Source organism: Heterocephalus glaber, unplaced genomic scaffold (genome assembly GCF_053883595.1).
Source record: "Heterocephalus glaber isolate CG9 unplaced genomic scaffold, H.glaber_assembly_v1.0 deba00001451, whole genome shotgun sequence".
In the NCBI taxonomy this organism is placed as follows: domain Eukaryota; kingdom Metazoa; phylum Chordata; class Mammalia; order Rodentia; family Bathyergidae; genus Heterocephalus; species Heterocephalus glaber.
The window spans coordinates 6,591,453-6,619,363 of NW_028258301.1; the positions used below are offsets into that span (position 1 = coordinate 6,591,453).

The window sequence follows — 27,911 nt, forward strand, 5'->3', positions numbered from 1 at the left end:
GTAGCATGCCTCATTTCTGTCAGGTCTGACTTTAGCAAGTCCTTCACAAACAAATAGAACAAAGCAAACAGGCTGCTTTTAGCAAATAACAGTAGCTTCTTAGTAAATAGGGCAAATGCACTCAAAAGAAAATATACAACCCCCCTGGCGTGGAGAAGTCCAGTAATTGTATACACACCTGAGCAGACCGTCCTTGAGCATCCAAGTCATAAATATTTTTCCCTAGGTTCCTTGGCCCCTTCAATACCTATATAAGCTTAATTCCTTCCCAGTTAGTTGCTAATATCTCTCTCTCCTGGTGTTAGCCCATCTATTCAAGGATGAAATCTCTCCCAATGTCAACCCATCCACACATGGATGTGATAAACTTGGCTTTTCCTAGCTAGCTGCTAAAAAATCTCCTGATTTTTAGTCTCTGTTTACTGAAATAAACTTCCTTTCAAAAGCCTATTCTTGACAAGTGGATTCTTTATAAAAATTTCTCTGAGCACCCATATTCTGCTTTGGAGTGTATCTCTAATAAACCCTTCTCTTGCCTCTTACCAATGCATCCTAAAAATTCTTTTTCTGCAATGAAAGTCAACGAACCCTCAAACTTATTCTACAAAACAGGTGGGTTAAGTTCTTTATTTCAGCCTTGAGAACCCCCAGACACAGCCCAGTGACAATAGTACTGGAAATTTCACATTTAGGGTACCCCTGGACCTCACCCTACACATCTGTTTTAGGCTGGTGCTGATCTGTATCTTTATTATAATAAAACTGTAACTGTAAGTGTAGTGCTTTCCTGAGCCCTGTGAGTTATTCTAGTAAATTACTGAATCTGAGGAAGTAGTGGAAAAACCTTGAATTTATATCTAGTTGATTAGAAGTATAGATGACTAGTATCTGAAATAAGGGAATTTTTGTGAAAAACTGCCCTTAACTTGTAAAATTTGGCCAGATTTGGGGTAGTGGTAGAAGTCATTGTAACAAAAAAAATAATTTTAAAAAACAAAGGTGAATTAAAGACCTTTACTGAAGAAAAAGCTAAATAAAATCTTCAACAGCAAACAACACTGCAGGAAATGTTTAAAAATAGCTAGGCATGGTGGCACAACTCTCAGGAGGCTCGGAGAGTGAAGCATGGAGATAGAGGAAGTTAGACAGATAGGGCACAGGTCCTGAATAATAGCCTAAAGTAAACTAAAAGTCTTAGGTGAGTTAACATACCAGAGGGCCCGAAAAATTAATTTAAGTAAACTATCAGGCCGTACTGGAATGCAAGAGGCAAAGAACAGGTTCCTAAACAAATGGCAAACACTCAGAGACACACACACACACACAAAAGCATAGCACTGGAAAAATTAATTGCATGGGAATATATGTAACTTTTTTTCCTATTTAAATCTCTTTAAAAAGTAATAAATGTTAAAACAAAATTATTATTAATGTGGTACAGGATTTATAATATGAGAATAAGAGTTTGAAACAATAACATAAAAGCTAGGAGGGGAGAAAAAAGTTTTTTTGGTTTTGATTTATTTTGAGACAAAGTCTTGCTCTAGTTCAGGTTCGCTTTGAACTCACTGAGATTCTCCTGCCTCAGCCTCTCGAGTGCTGGGATTACAGGTGACCACCATTATGCTCAGGCAGAAAAAAAAATTCTTATACTCCACGTGAAGTGGTATCATATTACTTGAAGGGAAATGGTATAGGTTACAGATACATACTACAAATACTAATTGTAGCTAAATAACAAAGAGTCACAAGGGCCGAGGATTTAGCTCAGTGGTTCCGGTGCCTGCCTTGCAAGTGCAAGGACCCGATTTCGATCCCTGGTACCAAAAAACAAAACAAAGAGTCACAGCCCATAAGCCAATACAGCCTATAAAATGATGATATTATTTTGTTTTTTTCCATAGTTCCTGGTGTATAACTCTGTCTGTAAGGCAGCTATAAAAATTAGAATTTCTCTTCCCCAAGGCAAGCCACAGAAACTCTCATATTTCCCTACTTTTTTGTCTTGGAGGTGGCCATAAAGAAATTCTCTGAGTTACCTTATCTGATAGGTCATAAGATCCAGCCCCAAAACCTGGAGGAAGCAATGATGCTCAGACAGGTAAGAATTGGAATAGTAGGCTTTAAGTAAGTACAGTCTAGTAGCAAAATGCCTATGTGATGAAGTCTCCACATAAACCCAAAAGGACCTAGTGTCTGGGAAACCTCTTGATAACTCAACACATGGAGATTCCTGGAAGGTGGCATGCCACACCTCACTCTGCATCTCTTCATCTGTATCCTTTGTAATAAATTGCTAAACCCAGGTAAGCATTTCCCTGAGTTCTGTGAACCACTTGAACTAATTACAGTAACTGAACCTTAGGAGGGGACTTTTGGAACCCTGATTTATAGCAAGTTATAAAAGAACACGGGGCTAGTAGCTGGAATCTAAACTGGGGAGGAAGGCACGGTGCCACTGAGCTAAATCTCCAGCAGATTTAAAAATGTTTTTTGGTACTGGGGATCGAACTCAGGACCTTGCGCTGCGAGGCAGGCAGCAGCACCACTGAGCTAAATTCCAGCCCCTCAAGATTTTAAATCAACTGAATCTTACATTTAAAAGATTAGAAATACTCTATTTCCAGTGTTTTAAAGTGGTAGATTTATCAATTTTACAGGTAGTATTGGGGGGGTACTGAAGATCAAACTCAGGACCTTGTGCTTTCGAGGGAGGCGGCGGAACCACTGAGATAAATCCCCGGCCCTACAGGTAGCATTTTCTGTCAACGAAATCACTTATCACATAAGTGAAAACATTTCCAAATATCCACTTTCAAAATACTTTCTCTGTGGTGCAAGTTTTTTCTTTTTGACTCAATGTTGAAATGTCATATTTACCCTAAAAAGATTAAAAGATTTAAAAAGTATTTGCTCTGCCCCTATCCCCAACATCTCCTAAACAGCGTACTACTAAAAAACCACTGGTTGGGCTGGGGATATAGCTCAGTGGTGCCATGCCTGCCTAGCAAGTGCAAGGTCCTAAGTTTGATCCCCAGTAAAAGGAAATACAAAACAAAACAAAATCAAACAAAAACAACAAAAAATACTTATCAGAGAAAAAGTTAAAAAAATTTAGAACACTTGATATTTTGTAAAAGAAAACTGCATTACATCATTGAGTTTGGCCATTCTTTTTAGTTGCCCTAAGATGACCAGTTAATTTCTATCTTGTTTAACACATTTCAAAGATCTCTCTATACCTATCACAAGTGTAAAAATTCAGTACAGCAATACGTTGTAACATACAAAAGAATATGAATGACTGAAGGTGTATCATTCAACTCCACTTGTTTATGATATGTCATGTATTATGGAAGTCTGACATATGGAGCCAATAAGGATATCAGTATTGATATATACCCTAAGTACTAGTAAAGGTGAATGCAATACATATTTTTATGATAAAAAAGTTATAATATTTTTTTCCTAAATTTAAATGGATCATCTAGAGAACCATTCTGGAAAATGCTACTGACAGGTTCTATGTAGCAGTAGTATAGGCACAAAGTGGTACATTAGAAAAAATGTCTGTAAGCTGGGCACATCCCTGTAACCTCAGCACTCTGGGAGACTGAGGTAACAGGATCAAAAGTTTGAACCCAAGCCTGTAATTCCAGCACTTAGGAGGCTCAGGCAAAAGGATCATAGCAAGTTGGTTTGAGATCTAGGAGATTAGTAAAGCACACTTCTGGGTATATCTGGGTGGGTCACAGAGGCATGACCTTGGGGACTATATCTGATTCCTTGCTCCTTCCTCTCTGGGTCTTTCCTCCCACTCTGTTTCCTGGTTTCCATGAGGTAGAGAGCTTTCCCCCACCAAGATGCTTTTGCTGGAGCCAGCTGACCATGGACTGAAATCTCTAAAAGTATGAGCAAAAATAAATCTTTCTCCTCTAAATTGACTTTCTCAGGTATTTAGCCACAACAATTTAAAGCTAAGTAACTTTTTATGTTGAGACAGGGTCTTGCTAAATTGTCAGGACTGTCTTTGAACTTGTAATCCTCCTGTGGCAGTGGCAGCCTCCTGAGTAGCTGGTCTTACAGACATGCTCCACTGCATTTGCCTCAGAAGATGTTACTCTGACACCACTTCCAGTTGGGTGTGTAGCAGTTCAACCCGACACCAAACACATGGCCCTAGTGCAGATTCAACAGGTTAAAAGTAAAGACCTCAACAAGACTGCCTCACTTTCAAAACCAACCCAAAGTTTTGGGGAAGGAGTCCTTGAGGCCATCTGTACCGGTAATTGATGACTCATAGATCTAGGAGTTTCCATAGTCTCTCAAGGTTTAATATTTCACTGAAACAATTCATAAAACTCAGGGAACCACTGTAGTTATTACAGTTTTACATAAAAGATACACATATGGAGGGTGAAGCTTGGGAGGAATAGCGGAGCTCTTGTCTCTTCCTTGGGTAATCAGGGAGTGTTACCCTCCTGCACATTACAGTGTTCACCACAGGAACCTCTTTTCACTTTTTTTTTTGGTACCAGGGATTGAACTTGGGACCTTGTGCTTGTAAGGCAGGCGGCAGAACCACTGAGCTAAATCCCTGGCCCACCTCTTTTCAGCTTTAATGTTCAGAGTTTCTACTGGGATTTCTTTATACAGCTGAATTTGACCTTGGGCTCTATTCCTTAACAGGAATACATGCTGAAACCATCTCTGGGTTAACTGTGAGTCACCTCAAGCGCTTAACAAACATTCCTAACTCTCAGGAAATTCAAGTTCTGTGTTGGGAATTTAAGACAAAGATGGTGGAAATTGTTATACTATTGATGCCAAATGTGCTATATTTATTGTTTCTTCATTTTTCATCTTAAAAAGAAAAAAAATTGCTACTATTGTTAAGTTTGTAAGAGAAAAAAATCAATCATTTAAATTGGTCTTATCATGGAGTAAGGGAAGATTAAGAAGTTAGGCGGTTTGCATTTTGAAGAAAATATTATTGACTTATATTCCTAGTTTTAAACTCAGAAAAATGGAATCACTAAGAAGAACACTTCCTTTAGGACAGCCAGAAAAGGCTCAACAGGACCAATAAACTGACAGAAGACCCAGGAGTCCAGTAACCAGGGTTTTTCGACTTTGTCAAGAAATTTAGCATTTGGAAGAGACAGTTTGAAGGTAAGAAAACATGCAGCTCAAATAGGAAGAAAATGTTCAAATAGGAAGGGGAAAAAGGGAGGGCGGAGGGGGATAGGAAGGAAGGGAAAAGAATAGAGAACAAAATGAAAACAAAGCTTTTGTAAATAAAGAGGGGAAGAGGGGTTGAAGGGAGGGGAGGTGATGAGGGGAAAAAAGAATCAAGATATATTATGTACAAGTGCAAATTCCCTATGATAAATGTGATCATTATATATCTCTAAAGTGTACCAATAGGGCTGGGGATTTAGCTCAGTGGTTTCACCGCCTGCTGTGCAAGCGCAAGGACCCAAGTTCGATCCCCGGTACCCAAAAAAATAAATAAATAATAAAATAAAATAAAGTGTACCAATAAAATTAATTTTAAAAAAGAGATCATGCATCCCAGAGAAAAATGTTATAATGAAATAACACACATACACAGAACTGGGAATAGCCAGTTGACCTTGAACCAGCAGCTTCCCTCATATAGTTTAACAGGTTATAAAAAAAAATCATACAGCAAGCAGCTGTGTAAACAGCATCCATGGTAACAATGGCACCTTCCAAAGCCCTCTATAATCCTTCCCAGTCAAAAGCCCCTCCCTTCCCCATTTAAGGTAAGTATCTTGATTTTTATGACAGACATTTCCTTATAGCTTTACCAACTTAGTATGAAGCTCTCAACACTTGAATTTAGTTTTTTAAATATAATTTTTAAGTGTGAGATATAATTCCTATATAAAATTAACTATTGAATCTTTGTACCTGTTAGCAGCCATGCTTCATTCCCCTGGCAATCATTATCTATTGTTCAAATCTCTGGCCATTTTTTCTATTACACTACCTTATTGTTTTATTAATTTAGAGGAGTTTCCCAACTCTTCTGAATCAAAGCCCTTTATCAGTTGTTGTTGTTGTTGTTTTGGTACCAGGGATTGAACTCGGGACCTTGGGCTTGCGAGGCAGGTGCCTGAACCACTGAGCTAAATCCCCGGCCCTTCCTTTATCAGTTTTATGTGCTGCAATTATGACTTTGTGGTTGGGCTTTTCACTCTTTTCATCTTTTGATGACTCAAAGTTCTTAATTTTAATGTAGTCAAATTATTAATCTTATCCTTTATTGTCTTCCCTATAGGGGAAATGAAGATACTCTCTTACTGAGACACAGTCTTGCTATGTACTCCAGGCTAGCTTTGAATTCACAATAATCCTCCTGCCTCAGCCTCCTGAGTGCTTGGGATTTACAGGCATGTGCCACCACACCTGGCTTTCTCCTATATACTTTCTAAAAGTTTTGCTGTTTTACCTCTTGCATTTAAATCTACAATTACCTGGGATTGATTTTTGTCAACAGCCAAGTTTTTCAGTTTCTCCATATAGACATCCAATTGTCCCAGTACCACTTAATGACAAGATTCTTTTTGCCTACTGCTCTACAGTATCACCTATGTCATAAATCAAGTGTCTGTGTGAATATGTTTCTGAGCTCTTTTTTCCCCTTAAGTATATTCTTCATATCAGTATTCTTTATCTCAGTTAAGAATATCACTGTTGGCCAGGGATTTAGCTCAGTGGTTTCTCTGCCTGCTGCACAAGCGCAAAGAACCGAGTTCCATCCCTGGTACAAAAAAACAAAAAACAAAACAAAACAAAACAAAAAGAATATCACTGCTCATTAATCACCCAAAGAAGAAATCTAGAGACAATCAACTCTACATCCTGCTGGTCTCCATTTTTCTCATATATTTTCCACTTCTAACACTCCCATACAACATGACAACAGCAATAGCCTCTAAATGGTTTTCCAACTGTGAGCACTGCCCTCCTCTAGTAACTTTCATTTCCTTTAAATAGCCTTCATACTGAGCTACATTCCCAGCCCTTAGAAAAATATTTTTAAATTTTTATTATTTATTTATTTAGCCACAGGGATCGAACTCGGGACCTTCTGCTTTCGAGGCAGGCAGCGGAACCACTGAGCTAAATCCCTGGCCCAAAAAATATATTTTTAAATGCCTATAGCTCTTCATAACTTTCTGCCTATCCTACCCATACATGTTCAGTTACCACTTTGTAATGTAATTAATGAGAGGACATCAGAACAGATCCCCTGGATTTTTTTTTTTTTTTTGGTACTGAGGATCGAACTCGGGTCCTTGCACTTGTGAGGCAGGCAGTGGAACCACTGAGCTAAATCACCGGCCCCAGCACTTTGTAATGTAGAAACACAGATTATAACAGTCTATACTTTCAATTCTCTATACATACCATTCTACTTGATTCTTACAGATCTTTTTTCCTCTGCTTGAAATGAATAATCTTTCTACCTTCATTTAATGAGCTAACTCTGAAAAGAATATCTTATTTAAATGACTAGCTTGGGAGGCATCTTCTTTGTATTGTTTTACTACTGTACTCCCTGGCACCTTAGACATATTTAATATAGTCTCTAAGGTTTCAGATTGAACCTTAACTGTCCCCTGTGGACACAGCTTCCTCTGCAGCTCTCCAAAGTGATGACTGCTTGCTTTCACACAGCACTGTGATACTATACCTAGAGGAGGCGTGGATGTCTTGCTGTTCCTCATTTCCTCATCCAGGCGTTCTTCTTCCTTTCTCTATAAAAATGCCCATGTGAGGGCTGGGGATTTAGCTCAGTGGTTCTGGCGCCTGCCTCGCAAGCACAAAGTCCCGAGTTCGATCCCCCGTACCAGAAAAATAAATAAATAAATAAATAAATTTTTAAAAATGCCCATGTGTGAAATCATCTCAATGTATCAGTCACTATTGCTCCTTGCTAAACTCACCAATAGACCACCTCTGGGACACTCTCCTCATTCTTTGAAAATTTTTACTCCCGCATTCTGACATCCTTTTTATCATGACTTCTGTTAGGAGTGATTTCAATGTCCTCATAGATATTCTTTTCAATATATTAGCTTCCAGACAAGTTTCTAGAGAATGCCACACAAAAAGGCTGAGTAGTCTCACTTTACACTTATGATCACTAACTTTGGTTCTTCATACTGCTGGAAATCAGACCACATGTCTTAGGGTATTCTCTCTCTCATGTGCTTAAGATACTATCTTATACTTTATCCTCTCTCCTAGGGCTCTCAGCTAATCACTCCATTATTCATTTCAGTAAGAAAAAAGAAATAATCAGAAAAGAACTTCAATAAGTTTCCATTAACACGTCACCTAAATATCATCTGTGCCACTTTCCCTACTTCTCCCCTAACACCATAGAAGACCTATCTAAGCTCCTGGCTAGAGCTAACCTTCTGCTTATTTACTAGATCCCATTCCCTATCAACCATACACAGGCCCTGTGCCAACCATTCCCTGCTTCTCTTGCATTATCAAAATTTCTCTTTCTCAAAAAATAAATAAATAAATAAATAACTTCTCTTTCTCTTGAGTCACTTCTATTAGCATACGTCAAATGTTTTATTGTTTTCTTCAAATAAGAAAAATCTCTTGACAACCCCCCACACTCATCTTTGTATTTCATTCCTATTCCTATTTTTCACACCTCTTCTGGTGCTGGGGATTAAACCTGGGGCCACTCACAGGCTGAGTCACATCCCCAGCCCTCATTCCTTCTTTTTACACCAAAACTCCTATGGTTACTATCTGGTCATCACCTCTATACCTAACTGGCAATTCTCAGACTTCATTTCACTAGACCTGTCCACAGCACTTGGTCCAGGCAAGCACCTTCTATTCCTTGAAATATTCTTTCTTTAATGTGGACTGTAGGACACCATACTTTCTCCCCATTTTCCTGATCTTTAAGAACTGGAATGTCCTAGGGCTCAGTCCTTGTACCTTTATTTCTGTTTATGCTCATTTTCCCTAGGTCATTCAGATCTACAGCTTTAAAATCTTTTTATATGCTGACTGTCCAACATCTATATTTCCTGCCCTTATTTCTTCCTTGAAATCAAGAAAAACAAATATATATAAAAATTTCAATACATCTAAGGAGCCCTAGGACTGGAGGTTCTAGGATCAAATAATTTTTTTGGAAGTTTATTTTCCTTTTTTTTTTTTGGAGACAGAGTCTCTATGCAGTTCAGGATGGCCTCAAACTCATTATGTAGCTGAGGTTGGCCTTGAACTCACTGAGATCCTCCTGCCTCAGCCTCCCAAGTGCTGAGACTACAGGCATAGTGTGCTACCATGCCTGGCTTGAGAGTTTGTTTTCTAGATGACATGGGGCAGAAAGATTAGAGGTGGTGCCTAGAGAGCAGGGAGAGGAAATTAAAATCATAGAGACTAGAGACAAGATCTAAAGAATAGGCCTATGGCATAAATGTGTGAAATACTGTGAAGGAGAAACTCACTGAAAGACAATAGTTCAAAGAACCTGAAAGGCCTAAGAACTGGAAAATTCAGTTATGAATGTACTAAAACCATTGAGAATAACACAGGAGTGGAACAGAAGATAATAATATGAGTCAAGAGCTAAAATATTTACAAAGGCAATGTGTGGAGATTTTAATAGCTGCAATTATGGCTACTAAATAATATAAATTAATGGTTCAAGGCTCAAAGATTAGGAAAAGAGGGAGAGTAATGAGAAGACAAAGAGTACACCTACTCTTACAAGACCCAATGGCATGATGTGTGGGAGAGAAAAGAACACTAGACCTGGCTGCCAATGTTTTTCCCCTATTCTCCTCATAAGATTGTACTAGAAAGGGAGGAGGAAATATTCAGAGAACAGATCAGGATATGAGAGAATTTGCTGATAATGGACTATGAACACATAAAAGGTACATTGGAAGAATTTAAGAAGCACACAGGCATAAGAAAAAGGGACAGAACAAGGAATGTCTAGAGGTTTATATAAATTAAGAGTGCAGCAGATTGGGGAGGGTATGGGGAACCTGGGGGTTCTGATGTGACTGACAAACAGGAAGAGATGAGGTCGTTAGCCCAAGGAGATTTAAGGCAAATACAGGTGAGGAGGCTGCAAGTGTTGGGGAATAAAGAGGCGTGGATTACTAGGTGTTGTGGAAACAGCCATCACAAGACTTGCCACCCCTTTTCAGGATTGCACAGTGTTCTGGGTCTGGAGCATTCCCTTACATGGAAGCTGGGTATTAAGCTATCATTTGGCCTCATATTCTACTTTCTTATTGGGGCAAACTTTTCCCCTGCTCTAGGCTTGCAGGAAACTTCTTTGTATAGCTTGTGTGTCCATGTGTGTGACTGCACCTCCAATATCTCTCCCCACAGGGAAGGGAATGAGATCTCTGCTTGTAGCACAAGAAGGGTGTATACAGTCTACCAACTGGCACAGGCTATCAGAGGGACCCAATGACCATGGGAAAATAATGCTCACTACAGATACTTTCTTGCTGCTTCTCTCCTCCCTCCTTTCTATGAGCAAAGTGTTATTTCAAACAGTGCCTTATATGTTAATTCCTCCTTCGTGACTTCAAACCCCAGAGAAGATGCTATGGGCTGAAGTCTGAAGGCTCCTACTGACGGTCAGCATTAGTATATTGTTTGCTTTCCTTCAAACAACGAGGTCCTTCACCCAAGATTGGCAGCTGGATCTTCCTACTTGACAATGGGCCTTGTGCTTCCTCCAGAATGACAGGGGCTGAAGGTTTAAGGATGGTACACCTGTAGTCGCTATATATTAGCTTAAAATCAGTAACACACATCATTGCAATATGCATGCCCTCTGATCTATTGATTTAAAAAAATTTTTCTTCTTCTTGGTACTGGAGATTGAACCCAGAGTCTTTGTACTGAGCTCCATTCCTAGCCCTTTTTAATTTGGGGGAGAGGAGTGTACTGGGGATCGAAATCAGGACCTTGCACTTGTGAGGCAGGCACCGGAACCACTGAGCTAAATCTCTAGTCATTTAATTTTTATTTCTGAGCCAGGGTCTAAGTTGTCTAGGCACAGCTTGAACTTCCAATCTTCCTGCCTCAGCCCACCAAGTATCTGAGATTACAGGTGTGTGCCACCATCCCCAGCATGATCTTATTCCAATTCAGCAACTCCATCCCTATATATAAATGCTAGAAAAAGTCTTTGCAAGGGCCGGGGATTTAGCTCAGTGGTGCCGCCACCTGCCTCACAAGCACAAGGTTCTGAGTTTGATCCCCGGTACCAAAAAAAAAAAAAGAAAAAAGAAAAAGTCTTTGCATATAGATACAAAAAAGATATGAGGAAGGGTATCTATTGTAGCGTTGGCTATAACAGTGAAAAATTGAAAATAATATAAATGCTGTGCTGATTATCAATTTACTGCAACTCAGCTCCAAATTCATCCTTCAATACCTACTCAAAATAGGGGGATTCCTTTAAGGATTTATCATTTATAAGGAAAATGATATTAACCTTCCTTAGTAGAGGGTGCTGAATAGACACTGCAGAAGGAAGAGGCTCCTGGTACTAATTCCACAAATGTACCATGGTCAGCACTGTGGAAATGAGGGCATGTAGTGGTACTCTAACCTACTTACACGACAACAACCTTGCACAGCCCTGGCCCACCCTAGTGATCACCTTTCCACAGCCCTACTTACAGGGACATTGTGTGCTCTAGGCTAGCCCACATTAGTGCCCTGACTCCCTCTGCTTGCCTGCTCTACGACTTGTCCTACCAGCTTTGTCTTCCATGCCATTTCTTTGGACATACTATGCTCCAGGCCACCCACTCACAATAGCACACCCACCCATTCTGCAGGCCTGACTATTGGCCAAGACTTACCTGTGCTCCGGAGGGCAACCAACTGATTGCCCATTAATTGTGGACTAGCTCTGGCCCTGGCAAACCAGAAAACATCTCTGCCTTTCTGTGGGTAGCAACTACGTTTTCTCCTCTATAGCCAGCATAGAGGAGGTTTAAAGCCTGCTTATACTCCTTCCAAGTTTGTGCTTCTTTGGGCACTCTCCATTAGCTCTGTGCTATCACCTATTCAAATCACTGTCTGGTTTCTATTACCTGATTGAAGCCAAATTGATATGTAAGAATCAATGAGAAGATGACTACATAAATTATAGTACATTTAGTTATACAATAGAATATTCTCCAGCTAATAAAACATTGATTTCCAGTTCCTAGTCCTGTTTGGGTTTTTTTGGTACCGGGGATCGAACTCGGATCCTTGTGCTTGCGCAGCAGGCAGTGAAACCACTGAGCTAAATCCCCGGCCCCCTAGTCCTGTATGTAAAGAGCCTAGGTGTTGCTATTCTGCCCATAGAAAAAGCAAAAAGCTGAATAAACTGAAAAAGCAACTCTTCTTACATCTGTGAGAAAAGTGAATCACAGGACAAATCACTACTCCCCAGACTGAAAAGAAAAGAGTGGCAGATATAGAGAATCAGAATTTAGTGGATCAGAAACTTACAGGCAAAAAACCCCACCAGACCCAGTTCTGGAGTAGGAAAACCACAATTGTAACTGATGAACTGCTAAAGGCTAAATGTGGACCATGGTGAATTTTAAAAATTACAGTGGGACCCACATGTTTGTGTTTTATCCAAAGGAGTTCATCAGTGAATACTGAAGAAATCTTTAGGTTTCCAGCAGTAGGGTGGGACTCATTCTGTCCTGAAGAAGGCCTGCCCTCAAAAGAAACTAATTTATTGGTGTTTAACCTGCTGGGAAGAGAAATACTCAACTCAAGCCACCTACAGTTCTTTTGTCCCACATAAGGTGGGGAGTGAGACAGAAGCACTAGTTCATAGCCCAAGGGAACAGCTCACCAAAAGACTGAGTCCTAATAATATGACTATAGAATACTTCCCCTCTCCCCATACCTTACCAATATATTGCTAAAAGCCTATTTCCTGTAGTTACTTTTATCTAGTACCCCATGTCCACTTACCAATAAAAAAATTACAAGGCACACTAAAAGGCAGCAAACAGCTTCAAGACAGAAAAAGCATTAGAACAATAGTCAGATATGGCAGGAATGTTGGAATTATCAGATTAGGAAAAAAATTTTTGAGGCAGGTTTTCACTAAATTACCCAGGTGGGCCTCAAACGTCCAGTATTCCCTCCTCAGCCTCCCAAGTACAGTATCAGGGACTGTAGAATTATAGTTGTAGGACAAATACAAAAGTTATAACATATGTGATGGGAATATATGGAGAAAAGAGAAGAAACTAAAAAATATTTTAAGTGGTAATGACTGAAAATTTCTGCAGATCAATGTCAGACAAGAAACCACTGATCCAGGAAGATGAGAAGATCATGCAGGTCAAGAGGAAAATCTGGCTGTCTTTCATAGCTGATTAGTAGAATCATAAATATACAAACCTAGATCCATCTTCCGGGGAGGGAAAGGCACTAACAGGACATTATTTCATTTATCAATCAGCCCCAGATATTTGGTGTAAATTACAAAAACTTCAGATGGGACCCCATGCCCCTATGACCCAGTTTCTGGACATGGCCTTTACTGTGTTCAACAACTGAGATCCAGATGAGGATAGAAAGAGAAGGCCCAGGGGTGAGGATTTAGCTCAGTGGTGCCACCGCCTGCCTCGAAAGTGCAAGGTCCTGAGTTCAATCCCTAGTACAAAAAAAAAAGAGAGAGAGAAAAGGGCCAGAATTATGTTTGTCACAACTGGCAAGGCTTCAAACACACCCAAGTCATCTAGGGAAAACCCAAGTACAACTGAGGAAAGAGTTTCTGTTTTAAGTGCAAGAAGACTGGGCACTGGGCATGTGACTAGACCAAGCCACTGCCTGGGCCCTGCTCTGAGTATCAGGTGGCTCTGATGTCAGGTGGCTCTGAGTGTCAGCACTAGAGGATTGACTGTCCTTGTTCCCAGAGAGAGGACAGGCCAGCCAAAACCCTCAGCTCCCATTCTGATGAAGACTGAGGAAGCCTTCAAACCTTCTGTACACATACATCACCATCTTCTATGAGGAACAGTGGGTGTCCTTGGACGTCATTCGATAAAGCCAGCCCCACTTCAACCACCTGAAGAAAGAGATCATCCAAAAGAAGAAAGCTATTCCTGTGAACCTCTGGAAGACCTGAGGCTCCTCTCAAAAAGCAAGGCTCAGTACTACTCTGAGTACTGATAAGTACAGTCACTAATGACCCTAATTCACCACAGCTTAAATAGGCACCTGTACAGAGAATCCTGTTTTTAATTAGATCCATAATATGGGGGAATCTTGCCAAAGCTATGGCTTTCAGGCTCTTGATAATTTATCTAACCTCCCTCTTTGACGTACTTTATCTTCCACAGGAAGTGTGGGAATCTGACATTCTCATATTTGGGCTCTACATCCCTAATCTGATAGTAAAGTAAGTCTCTTGACATATTTACCAAGTGTTATGGCTTGTATCTAGATGCTCCTCCACTAAAGCCTCATGTGCTCACAGGCTGGGCTTTTCAGAGCTTGCTGGATCTACAGTGTGTAGTACTAAATTAGTCCACAGATTGGAATTAGCATAATTCTGGATGTGGATAATGGAAGCCTCAACCTGGGTGTGGGTGGCACCAATCAATAGGCTTATAGCCTGGGTGGACTATAATGGGAGAGAGAGAGAAGGTAGGCTTGCTGTTTTGCTGCTTCCTGCTTCCTATGCCATGGACTGTTTCTCTTCTGTGATGCCCCTCTGTCATGCTACCCTGCCTTGGAACCAGCCAACTATGGACTGAAACCTTACAAACTATGAGCTGAATTAAACCTTCCATGCTTTAACTCTGGGTGTTGGGTATTTTGTCTTAGCAATAAGAAAACTAACTAAGACACTAAGCTTTGACCCATCAAACAGGAAGCTCAACAATCCTTCACATATAGACACTAACTCCTTATTGTCTGTCTTCTCATAGGTTTTTATTTCTTCAACCCAGCTGGTGATCTGTAATAACCCAAGACAGATGGAGAGAAAATAATCCCCAGTAGGTAGGACCCACAGGAAGTACCTATATGAAAACAGAGAACTCCACTTTCTCAGCATAACATAAAGAATTCTGGGGATTTATGTCTCTCAGGGAGAAATCAGATGGGAGATAAGGGCAGAGCAAACTGGCCGGGGAAGTGGGTACAACCTGTCAATCAGAGTTCTAATACACACACACACACACACACACACACACACACACAACATTTCCCAAAACCCTGTACCTGAAATCAATCAAAAAGGCTATCTTCAATTCTATTTGAAAGAATTTAAGCAGATTTTTGATAGGATGGCTTAGATGTGAAGTCAGTTTGAGGAGTAGGAGATACAAAACACAGACACCCATTGAGCTCTTGACCACTGTGTTTTTTTACAGGAATTTGCTCTCACCCTGTAGAATATACTTCTTTTCTTACTTTTAGTTGGAACTTGCTCTGCTGAGCATGTTTCTTTTCTTTTCATACCTTTAGTAAATGTAAAACCTTGCTACCTTTTGTGCTTATCTTGACCAATTCTTTGTCTAGAACAGAAAGAACCTAGAAAACACCTCTAGAAGGAAACCCCAAAACCCCATAACAGTAACAAATATGGGAGGTATTAATCCAACTGTATCAAGAACTACAGATGTCAATGGCCTAAAGACATCAATTAAGACTTAGAGTGATTAAAAGATCAATTCTATGATGTCTATTAGAAACTTGCTTTAAATGTAAAAACACAGATTAAAGGTTATGGGATGTAGAAAGATATACCATGCTAATACTAACCAAAAGAAAGCAGTAATAGACATATTAATTTCAGGTAGAACACCAAGGAAAGTTATTAGGGATAAAAGGCTTTACATAATGATAAAGGAGTCAATACTTCAAGGCAACATAATAATTTCTTTTTCTTTTTGTTTTGAGACAGTCTTGCAATATAGTGTAGGCTGGTGTTGACTCACTATGTAGCCTTGGCTAGCCTTAAACTCACTGCAATTCTTCTGCCTCAGTCTCCTAGTATTGGGATTACAGGCAAGCACCACTATGCAGGGCTTGGACTACATAATAATTCTTAATTTGTACGTGCCTAAAAACAGAGCATCAAAACACATAAGGACAAAACATAAAACCACAGGATTGGATAAATCCACTAAGCAGAGACTTTAACACATTCATACTGGCTTGAGCTACCGGTGATACACAGAGCTGTCCCATCAGACGGCTTGAACCACTGGTAGTACAAACGAATCTAATCACTTTTATTAGTCTTTTTATTAATAAAATTAATAATTAAAATTTATAGAAATTTTAAATTCTATAAGTGGATCGAATCTAGTTAGTTGTTTGAATGTGTATTGCCCAAATATAAATACTATTCATACAAGTAAAATTATAATATCAACAAATTTATTTCATTACATTAAAAAATTATTTATGTTTGTGAATAGTTTATCAATTCTCTAAATTTTAACATGGAAATCTTATAAGTACCCCACTGCTGGTGTAGATACATTTACATTGCTGTACCACAGATTAGCTGTATTCCAAATTTTTATACTATTTTAATGTTTTCCCTAAAGAACTAATATGGTGACATCCTGTCTGCTAAATCAACATCTTTCTTTGCATTAGTGTAATCAAAGACCCCCTGAGAATTGGTACAAGCTGCCCTCTGGGACAGTCATTTACTACCAGTGGTTCAAGCCAATGGGAATGACTGAATTCAAATCAGAGCCTCCTAGCCATGAGACATATAAATTGCAGCTCTATTGTGAATGTGTTAGCACCCTCCTATCAGAAATGGGCAGATACAAGAGTCAGAAAAGTCAATGAGGTCTCAACAACACCATAAATCAACTGGACATAATGAACATCTATACACTATTGCACGTAACAACAGCAGATTACATCGTTTTTCTCATGCTCACATGGAACATTCACCAAAACAGTTATTTTGTACCAGAAAACACACATTACCAGATGTAAAAGAATACAAATTATTTAATGTCTGCTCTTAGACAACTGAATTAATTAGAAATCAATGACAGAAAGTCAGCTACAAAATCTCCAAATATTTAAGATCAACTATTCATCCTTCTAAGATCATCCTTCTAATTAATATGAGTCAATTAAGAAATATTTAAACAAAGGGTCAGGGATTTAGCTCAGTGGTTCCGCCGCCTGCCTCACAAGCAGAGGGACCTGAGTTCAATCCCCAGTACCAAAGAAGTATTTAAAAAGTAAAAAAGTTCTGCCTGCTGCCCAAGTGCAAGGACCCAAGTTCGATCGCCGGTACCCAAAAAAAGAACAAAAAAAAAAAGTAAAAACTTTTTGATCTATATAAAAATGAAAACATAACTTATCAAACTTTGTCAAATGCAGTGAAGACAGTCTCTTTAAAATTTATTTTATTTTTCCATTACTAGGGTTACTGAACCCAGGGCTTTCAAATTAAATTACATCCCTAGTCCTTTATTTATTTATTTTAATTTTCAAAGCATTACTAAACTGTTAAATTGCCCAGGCTGGACTTGAACTTTCAATTCTCCTGCTTCAGTCTCCCAGAGTGCTGGGATTACAGGTGTGTGCCACCATGCCCAGCCATGAAAGGAAATTTAAAGCTGGGCATGGTGGCACATACAATAATTCCAGCTACTCAAGAGGCTGAGGTGGGAGTTCAATATGGGCAACTTAGACTATGTCTCACAAACAAAAAATAAAAAGGGCTGGGGATATAGCTCAGCAGTAGAGGGGCTTGATCTCGTCACTGAATGCATATATTAGAACAGAAGATCTAAAATCAATATTCTAAGAATTTACCAAAAAAAGAATTTACCTTAAGAAACTAGAAATAGGAAAATTAAATTCTATTTAAGTAGAAGAAAAGAACATACTATCTACAGTAGAAATCAATAAAATTGAAGACAGGAAGCCAAGAGAGGAAATCAATAAACCTGAAGTTGGCCTGGAGAGAGTCAGCAGCCCCAGTGATAAACAATGGACCACTATAGGAGAAACTCACGTTTACTGCATGCTGTAAACCCAATGTAAGGGTTTAATCTGAAAAGGACTTCTCTTGCAAGAAGGCTAGCTGTAGAGAAGCAATTCACTACACTATCTGCCCTATCTCAGAGTGTAGCAAAACCAACAAAGAACCCAGAGTTAAATTACACAATAGACAAATAGACTTAACAAACATCTATAGAATATTGCATCCAACAACTACATAATACATACTCTTTTCAGCAGCTAAAAAATGATGATGATGTTAACATTGATAAAGCACTAAGCATATTAACTAAAAGAGTTACATTCAAGAGACGCAGGCAGGCTCAAATGGCTAAATGATGCAATCATTTATGCACAATCAAAAGCATAAATCCTTGAGTTGGTAAGATTTAGTCCTAAACTCTAACTGCCAGGACTCTAAATAGAGGGCCTATCATCTCAGAGAAGAGCAGCCAATAGTAAATACTGCCCTGTACTCACTAGAGTTGTGAAACAACTATGTATAATGTCTAGATGAGATAAATTTCTTTCCGTATGAGGAAAAGGCCAGGGGAGACATATGCTAAGTTTTATAAACTTCCAGGACAGGGGGAGCTATTTACCTAATCCAGAAACCAGTCAACTTTTGGGAGAAAAGTACCTAAGTGTGATGAAGCCTTTGTTTTGAAGATCATATAATTTCCAAGTTCCTAGAAACCCTGTGCTCATGCTGGTGTCGACAACAGTACCCACAGGTTACCAAACCCCAGCATAAGCTCTGAACAAGCTTCCTCTGATTCCAAGTCTTCTCCATTTCCATTAACCCTAGGTCCAGAACTGCGATTAACAGTGTAGCACTGAACAGTGCAGAGGTACAGTGGTCCCTTAGGCAAAGCTGGGTCTGGATCCACAGGACACAAGAATACAGGTTTACACCCAAAGACATAGGCACTTCAAAAGAGTTCTATTCCTCCCTTGAAAGCAATGTATGTCTGAGTCAGTAGAAGTTCCATAATTTTTATATATTCCTCAATCAAATGCATGTGAAAATTGGTCCTTATGCTAGAAGCCCATATTCTAGATGGAGTAGAAACCGAATGCATGAGGTCATGTGCTTCAATTGCAATATGTGAAATCAATGTCATTATGAAACAAATAATTCTTATATTTTTGATTTTGGTACCGGGGATCGAACTCGGGTCCTTGCGCTTGCGGGGCAGGTGGCAGAACCACTGAGTTAAATCCCCAGCCCCAATTCTTATACTTTTATTACCTCCCAGTTTAACAAGGGAAAAGTTAACCAGAGTGCCATGAGAAAAAAATGCTGTGAACCCTGATTCTTGGGCACAGTGGGACAAAACATTACTGGACCCTCAGCACATGGTCCAAGATGCTTGGGGCCATAACACAATTGAACATACTAGAACAGAGGTTATAGAGGTTACACACCTGGGGCAAAGGTATGAACAAGACAGAGAGGAAAGCTGAGAGGACAAGGGAAGAAACAATTGAGTTAAAAGCAGACTAAAAACATTTTGCTGCAGAAAAAAAGCAAGCCCAGAACTCTGTATGCTTCGGTTAGCCAAGTGATATAACAATGTCATTTGCTGCATCTGCACAAAGTCATACTTAGGAAAAAGGTCAGGTGTCTGTGGACATTCTTTCACTCCATCTTAACCTGCAAGCACTCACCTGTGTGGCCATGGAGTGGGGAGTGTGGCCGTGGTAGTGTAGGTGATGTGCTAGAGGTTACAATCAAACTCTTGCGGTTACTTGTCCGACAACTGCAATGAAAACAAAAATGTCAGTTATCAAAGGGCCCCATCATGGACCTTGAGACCTTAAGTAGCTACAGAGGAACAAAAGAGTGACACCATTACACAGGCTGAACAGTTTACTGCTTCAAACTGAACTGGATTATCAATTACTGTTTGCACAAATTAGGTTCCGTAATTTAGTGTGTTTTACCTTGGAATATTTTTTCTTGCTGCCTTGACTTCTGTCTTATATTGTCACTGCACTTTTCCAGCATTTAGGTTTGCTTCCTTAAACAAACACAAGAAATTCTCTAAGGGCCTCAACCATGTTTGTTTGTTTTTTGGTACCAGGGATCGAACTCAGGACCTTGCGCTTGCGAGCCAGGCGCTGGAATCACTAAGCTAAATCCCGGGCCTCAACCATGTTTTTAACTTGCAGTTTTACTATGTTGCCCAAACTGGTCGTGAACTTGTGGTTCTTCTGCCTCAGCATCCTGAGTAGTGGAATTACAGGTGTGCACCAGTTCACCACTGCATCCAGATAACAACTATATACTAAATGATATCTAATGAAGAATGTCCACCCCAAATTTTACTTATAAACACAAGTCAAAATATTCTCTTGGCTAGGGGTGAAGCTCAGTGGTACAATACGTACTTATCATGTTCAAGGCCCTAGGTTTGATCCTCAGCATCAAACAAACCCCAAAACCTTTTATCTTATAAAATTATTTTTTCCATAAAGAATGAAACTGTTAATTTAAGAAATTATTTTTGAACTGCTTAACTAACAAATTAAGTAAAATTCTCACTTCACCATAAATTTCAGAACAGGTCTGAATTTCTTCTATAAAACTGGCTCTCTGATACATGTTAATATCTGAGGATTTTTCCTGTGGTCAGAGAATACCAGATCATTATGAAAAGCTATATCATATAACATCTGTTAGTGGAAAGTTTGTATAAATTTATTTGGAGCTGGACATGGAAGCATACACCTATAATCTCAGCATTCTGGGAGGCTGAGATAGGAGGATCATACGTTCAAGCCCAACCTGGGCAACTTAATGACTTACGGAGATCCTGTCTCAAAATAAAAAAGGGCCAGAATGTAGCTCAGTACAAAAGTAAAAACCCACACATCATCACTGATTCTCCTCTTTTTTTCATGCCCACACTTAAAATCAGCAACTTCTGTGCATTTTACCTCCAAAATATACCCCAAGTTCAAACATGAGCAAACAGGGCAACAAGATGCCCCCCAAACTCCTAACTCCCTAAAAGCTAATGTTGTGGACCTTGAAGTAGAAGAAGCCACAGGCAAAGAACTCAAAAGAGTTCTCTGATCAAAAGAGACAAAGTTGACTACTACATACTGGCAAAGAGAATAATTCAATAAGAAGAGATAACAACTGTAAATATCTATGCACCAGTGTCAGTGCACTCAATTCTATAACACAAAAACTACTGGACTTAAAGGACAGACACCAATACTGTCACAATGGGGGATTTCAATACCTCATTCCACAATTAGATCAACCAACAACAAAAATCAGAGTGAAACCATACCATTGAAAAAAGGGACTTAACAGATATCTAGTGTTTCATCCATCAACAGAATATATATTTTTCTCAACAACACATGGAACTTTTTCCAAAATAGACTGTATCTTAGGCCATAAATCATGCTTACAAAAACACAAGAGAATTGAAATAGTCCACTGCTTACTACTGGATCATAGTGAAATGAGTTAGAAACCAACAGCAAAAGAAGCACAGACTACACAAACCCATGAAGTTTAATAGTTACTGAATAATCAATGGATCACATAAAAAAATCAGAGAATGAAAAGTTACTAGAATCAAATGATGATGGAAGCATAGTATACCAAAACCTATGGGACACAATAAAAGCAGTTCAAGAGGTAATGTTATGGCTTTTATCTAAATGACCCCCCCCCAGGGCTTTTTGTATGTGGCTGGACCTAGGATGTATGAATACGGATTAAGGGTATATGACAACTAAATTCATCTACTCCTTGGTTTAGCACGGTTCTGGGTGTGGATAATAGGAAGGTCCACCCTGGGTGTGGGTGGCACCAGCTAACAGGGTTGTAGCCTGAATGGAATAAAAGGGGAAGGGAGGCTCAGTGCTGCTTCTTTTCTGCCTCCTGCTTACCCTGTCATGGATTGTTTCTATTCTGCCATGCTGCCATGCTGCTGTGTCTCGGAGCCAGCCAACTATGAATTGAAACCTTAACAAACTGTAAGCTAAAATAAACCTTTCCTCCTTTAAATTGTAGGTGTCAGGTATCTTGTCCCAGGAATGAGAGAGTAACGAAGACAGAAGGTTGCCAGGTGTGATGGTGCAGTCCTGTAATCCCAGCACTCAGGAGGCTGAGGCAGGAGGATTGCTGTGAGTTTAAGGCCAGCCTGGACTACACAGTGAGACTTTCTCTGCCCCCAAAAAGGGAAGAAAGTCATAGCTGTAAAGGTATACATAAAAAGAATAGAGCAATTTCAAGGGCCAAGGAAGAGAAGAATAGAAATCTAAAACTAATGAAAAAAAAAACCAAAAAAAAAAACGGGCATGGTGGCTCAGGCCTGTAATCCTAGCACTCAGGAGGCTAAGGCAGGAGGATCCCAGTCCAGGATATATAGTAAGTTTGAGGCCAGCCTAAACTACAAAATGAGACCCTGTATCAAAAAAGTAAATAAATAAAGGAAGTAAGGAAAGAAACTATAAAGACTAGAGCAGAAATTAATGAAATTGAGACTTAAAAAATACAAAGGATTGGGGCTGGGGATTTAGCCCAGTGCTTCCACCATCTGCCTCACAAGTGCAAGGTCCAGAGTTCGATCCCCAGTACAAAAAAAAAAAGCAAAGGATCATCTCTGAAGGGATGGGAAGGGGAATCTGGGATCTGGGATGGTGGAGATGGGAGGGGGGAGGGGAAGTGGAAAAAAACCAAACAATCAAGATACAATACATATATGTACTAATTCCCCCACAATGAATGTTCTCATATGCCAATAAAAGTTGGAAAAAAGAGAAATAAAGAAGAATTTTTAAATGGAAAGAACTTTAAAAAAAAAGTCATCCTAAAAGTTATGAGGTAGTATCCCATAATGGTTTTGATTTGCATTTCCCTCCTATAGTGACACTGAAGACTTCTTTTATCTTTTAGTCACTTATATATCTTCTTTGGAGAAATGCCTTTTTTTTTTTTGGTACCAGGGATTGAACTTGGGTCCTTGCGCTTGCGCAGCAGGCGGCGAAACCACTGAGCTAAATCCCCAGCCTGGAGAAATGTCTATTCAGGTTTTTTGTCTATTTCTAATTGGGGTGTTTCCTGACTACTGAGTTGTAAAAGTTATTTACACATTTTGGATTAGCCCCTTATTGGACATATGGTTTGCAAATATTTTTTCCTACCCACTGGGGGATGTTTCACTTTTCCTTCACTATGCAAAAGATTTTTAGTCCTATTTATTTTTGCTTTTGTGGTTTGCACTTAAACAAACAAAAAAATCACTGGTAGTATTGCAGATAGGTAAGTTAATTAGATATCTTGTAGGCAATTTGACAGAGCCAGCCCAGAAGGAGCCAACATGGAGGACAGTCAAGAAGCCAACATAAAGGACAATCAAGATACTTTCACTGGGGCCGGGGATTTAGCTCAGTGGTTCCTCCACAGGCCTCGAAAGAGCAAGGTCCCGAGTTCTATTCCCCCGTACCAAAAAAAAAAAAAAAAAAGATACATTCACTTAAAAGACATTCATTGAAGGCCAGAATTGTAAAAGGAAAGAAACTACCACACCCATGTAGGATGAATAGATGAACAGCAGTGACAGATATTCTAAGTAGGTATCAGTCAGCTGGGTAGGGGACAAAGACCTTCCAAGAAAGATCCCTGACCCACCCCTTTCCATTGAAAACCCTTGCTCATTCCTTGTATGCTTGCTGCCTGACTTGTTTCCTCATTGGATCCCTATTTAATCAATATTACCTGGGTGACTGTACTTGTAATCTTATTGGTTGGTCATGGTTTTGTCCCACCTCATGCCCACCTTATAAATTTCCATTGGGTTTTATAGTTTTGTCCCACTTTGTACCCACCTCACCTGATGGCTTTGCTGTATAAAACATCTTTGAAAAGTGGGGTGGGCAGGCAACACACTTTCTGGTCCCCCTTCTGTCTCTCTTAGAAGCTTTCTTTCATTAAATTTTCCTACTCTTAACCTCCATTGTTCCTAGAATTCAATCTTCGATTTTAGAGAATACAAACTTGCATTTTGGATATCTAGCAGGTTTTGAAGTTACATCTCTTCCCCCTATATCAGTAAGGCCAATATTGAGGAACTTTGCCCTTTTATTCTCTCCTACAAATTGGGTTTTGGTTGTATATTTAAGACTTCTACCTATTTTGAGCTGATTTTTGTGTATGGCATAAGATGGGGCCCAATTTCATTCTTTTGCTTGTGGAAACAACCCAAGCAAGTCACTCCCTCAGGGCCTTTACAACTGACCTACCCTTTGCTCTTAAAGGCTTCCCCAGATAGCCTCAGGGCTTGCTCTCTCTCTCAGCTGGCCAGATCTTTGCTCAAGTATGTCAGGGAAATTTCCCCCATCATCCTACTTACAATTATAACCCTTTACTAAACTCTACGCCTCCTCCTAATATATTTTTGTCAACAGTACTTACCATCAGCTGATACATTATATATTTTGTATATTCACTTCATTGGGTCTGTTCTCATTAGAATCTAAGCTCTATGAGGACAGGGGCTTTCATCTAATTTGATTACTGCAGCATTCCTCAATGTCTAGAACTCTGTCTGGCATAAAGTGGGCTCCCAGTAAATATTTCTTAAATGAATGAAAGGATGAGTATGATTTGTTACAAGGATTAAAGTAAAGAATATTCCTGGCATACGTAAGGTACTGTATATCAAACTATTATATCTGAATTCATTGTATATGAAAGCGAAAAACTCTTGAAACTTCAGGTACAGATAACTGATTCTAACTTCATTTGCCATGATTTTTATTTAAAACTTAAAACAATATCCAAAACACTAAATATATTTCCAGGCCACATGTCTTTTTAGGAAGGTACATGTAATCTCACTTGGCATATTTGTAACAGCTGTAACAGGGGTAGGAGGGGAAGGTCAGACACTCAGATATCATGACTCAGCTGAGATCCAAAACAAGGAACTGGCTCTGACCATTTCCTCAGGATCCTAATTTTACTGATTGCTCAAGTCTGTACACACTTGCTGCTCCCATGAAAAAAAACATCGAAGGCCATTTAGTTTGTTGAAAGGAAAAAAGCTTTATTCCAAGCTGGCTCTGAGAAGATGCAGAAAACTTATATTGCCTCAAATCACCATCTGACTGTGTTCAAGTGTTCAAGGGCCTTTTATAGTAAGGAAAACAGGAGAGAGGCAATGAGACAACAGATAACTAACTACATGGGTTTCATTCTCTGCTCCCGGAGGCTCTTCTCTATTCTTTTCCTTCCCTGTGGGAACTAGCTTCTGACCTCTTGGGGCTGGCATCTGCATATTCTGTCCATGTGTCTAAGCTAAAGAGAGGAGTGGTTGGTGGTTTATGTCTTTGGCATGTCACAACTCTGTTTTATACCTCTTTCTGTCTCTCTGTCTCTCTCTCTGTCTCTCTGTCTCTCTCTCTCTCTGAGTAATCTCTCCTCTCTAGCTCAAATTCTTTTTTCTTTTCAAGGCAGGGTCTCGCTTATGTGGTCCAGGCTGGCCTTGAATTCCCAACAATTCTCCTGATGGAGCCTCCCAAGAGCTGGGATAACAGGCATGTGTCATCCGCTGTCTTAGTTACTTTTCTCTCGTTGCTGAGATAAAATACCTGACACCCAAAGTTAGAGGGGAAAAGGTTTATTTGGCTTATAGTTCATAGAGGTTTCAGTCTATAATTGGCTGGCTCCATGGCATGGTGGCAGAGGGGCAACAGTTCATGGCAGCGGAAGCAGTGAAAGCAACAAGAGACCTTAACAGTGTCTTTCTGCTCCTTTTATCTTATTCAGACTACCAGGATTAGTGATGCCAAACCCATTACTCACATGTAGTGGTTTAGTAATCACACACTCTAGATTCACCCACCTATGACCGAACGAGGCTTTGGGGTGACACCTAGACCCAAACTATAACACATGCCCAGCTGATCTCAAACTGTAAAAAGAACTGCAGGCAATCAACTTCCTGGCCAGCAAGAAGCAGACCTGAGATCATGATTATGTTTGACCAAGACTGCTTGACTATGCATGCTTCTTGCTCCCAACACCTGCTTTTGTTTCTTCCTTATATAATCCCAAGACTATTGCTAGTACAGTAGACTCTTGACTTACAAACTCAAATTTGTTCATGAGGGTTGGTTATAACTCAAATTGGTCAATTGAAGGCTCAGGCTCCTCTACACAGCTTTCCAAGTCTCTCTCCTGTATACGTACAGATCTCAGGGTCCTTAGAGAAACATTGGCCCAGGATTTCTCAATTAACCCCACATAGGAAAGGATGTAATGTTCCTTCCAGAGCTCTTTAAGGGTTAAATCTGTATCTGAGATCATCGGGAAGCACAAGTGGCCAGGATTTGGGTCATAAATCAAGACTTCATTTGTAAGTTAAAACTAAAATTCCAGTCATAATCCAAGTTGTTTGTATGTCAGTCCAGTCATTACTCTAGGGTCCACTGTACCTTAGAAAGACAGACTTTTAGTCACTGGCCTGCTGTTTTCTCCCTGGTGTGGCCACACTGAGAATAAATTGCTTTCCTGAATCACCACCACTTGTCTCCTGTTTGGTCATTTGGCGTGAGTGGCTGGGCCTGGCCCATTGGGACCCCACCCCGAGTCAGGCCTCTCATCTAGGGATCTGGTAACACTGTGGCCATATTTGGAAAGTAGTTGGTTCTAGTATAGTAGATAGGTGAGTTAATTTGATATCTTGTAGGCAGTTAGACAGGGCCAGTGCATAAGGAGCCAACATGGAGGACAATCAAGACACATTCACTGAAAGCCAGCATTGTAAAAGAAGAGAAACTACCACACCCACATAGTGTGAATAGTAATGATTGGTATTCTAAATAGATATCAATCACCTGGGTGGGGGACCAAGAACTTCCAAGATCGATCCCTGATCCACCCCTTACTACTGAAAATCCTTGCTCATTCCTTGTACACTTGCTACTGTGACTTGTTTCTCCATTGGATCCCCATTTAATCAATATTACCTAAACAACTATACTTCTCATAATCTTATTGGTTGTTTAGAGTTTTGTCCACTTGGGATTTCTCATTGGATTAATACTATCTAAGCAACTATACTTGTAATTTTACTAGTTGACTATAGCTTTGTCCCACCTTGAACCTGCCTCACCTCAAGGCTTTGAGAGGTGAGGTGGGCGGGCAACCCACTTTCCAGTCCCCCTTCTGTCTCTCTTAGACAGAAGCTATCTTTCTCTCAGTAAATAAATTCTTCCTACTCTTAACCTCCGTTGTTCCCAGTGTGCATTCTTCAATTTAAAAAAACACAAACTTGGCATGTCCAGACATCTAATAGGTTGGGAATTATAATAGTTCTCTTATAGTATTTAGATTATTTAGAAGTCCTATATCTTATGCCCTATATCATTTGGAGGTCTTCTACTGAGATACTGGATGGAGGTTAAGAGTTTGCTTTTGTTTCATAGAATTCTGGCTTTTGTTTCATAGACTTTGGACTGTGGCTCATTTAGGTACTGTCTTGAATTTTGCATTTTATATCATGTATGTCTTGAGTTTCCCTCTATGCATTGTCTTTTGTTAAAATTACATCTTATTATTTTGTATATGTTACATTTGGACCTAGTTGCTGAAGTCGCTGAATCTGCTAGCATTCTTTGTTTCCTTAGACAACAGCACTAGGGAAAAAAGTGTTAGAACACCACCTAGCAGACTTTAATGGTAACCACAAATAATTTTTAAAATGCTATGAAATGGGTCTTTTTATGAAATCTGTTTATATTTAAGAAATATACATGCCTATTAATAAATCATGGGACCCCATTCACCAATTAAAACATGATAGGTCAGTGACTGT

General features: G+C 39.6%; 1 protein-coding gene and 1 pseudogene across 14 annotated transcripts in view; both read right to left on the reverse strand.

Annotated features, from left to right (window-relative positions):
* Positions 1-19,728, reverse strand: part of LOC147827323 (dynein light chain 1, cytoplasmic pseudogene) — a 34,411-nt pseudogene extending 14,683 nt beyond the window's left edge. Inside the window, exon 1 of the transcript XR_015452615.1 lies at positions 1-19,728. This exon is cut by the window's left edge and continues 14,683 nt beyond it. The product of XR_015452615.1 is annotated as a dynein light chain 1, cytoplasmic pseudogene (transcript).
* Positions 1-27,911, reverse strand: part of Mast2 (microtubule associated serine/threonine kinase 2) — a 260,674-nt gene that overhangs the window by 47,138 nt on the left and 185,625 nt on the right. For all 13 annotated transcript variants that reach the window (XM_087214762.1, XM_087214749.1, XM_004872945.3 and 10 more), the window contains one exon: positions 19,735-19,826. In XM_087214762.1, the coding sequence (XP_087070888.1) occupies positions 19,735-19,826 (92 nt within the window). The remainder of the gene's footprint in view (positions 1-19,734; positions 19,827-27,911) is intronic.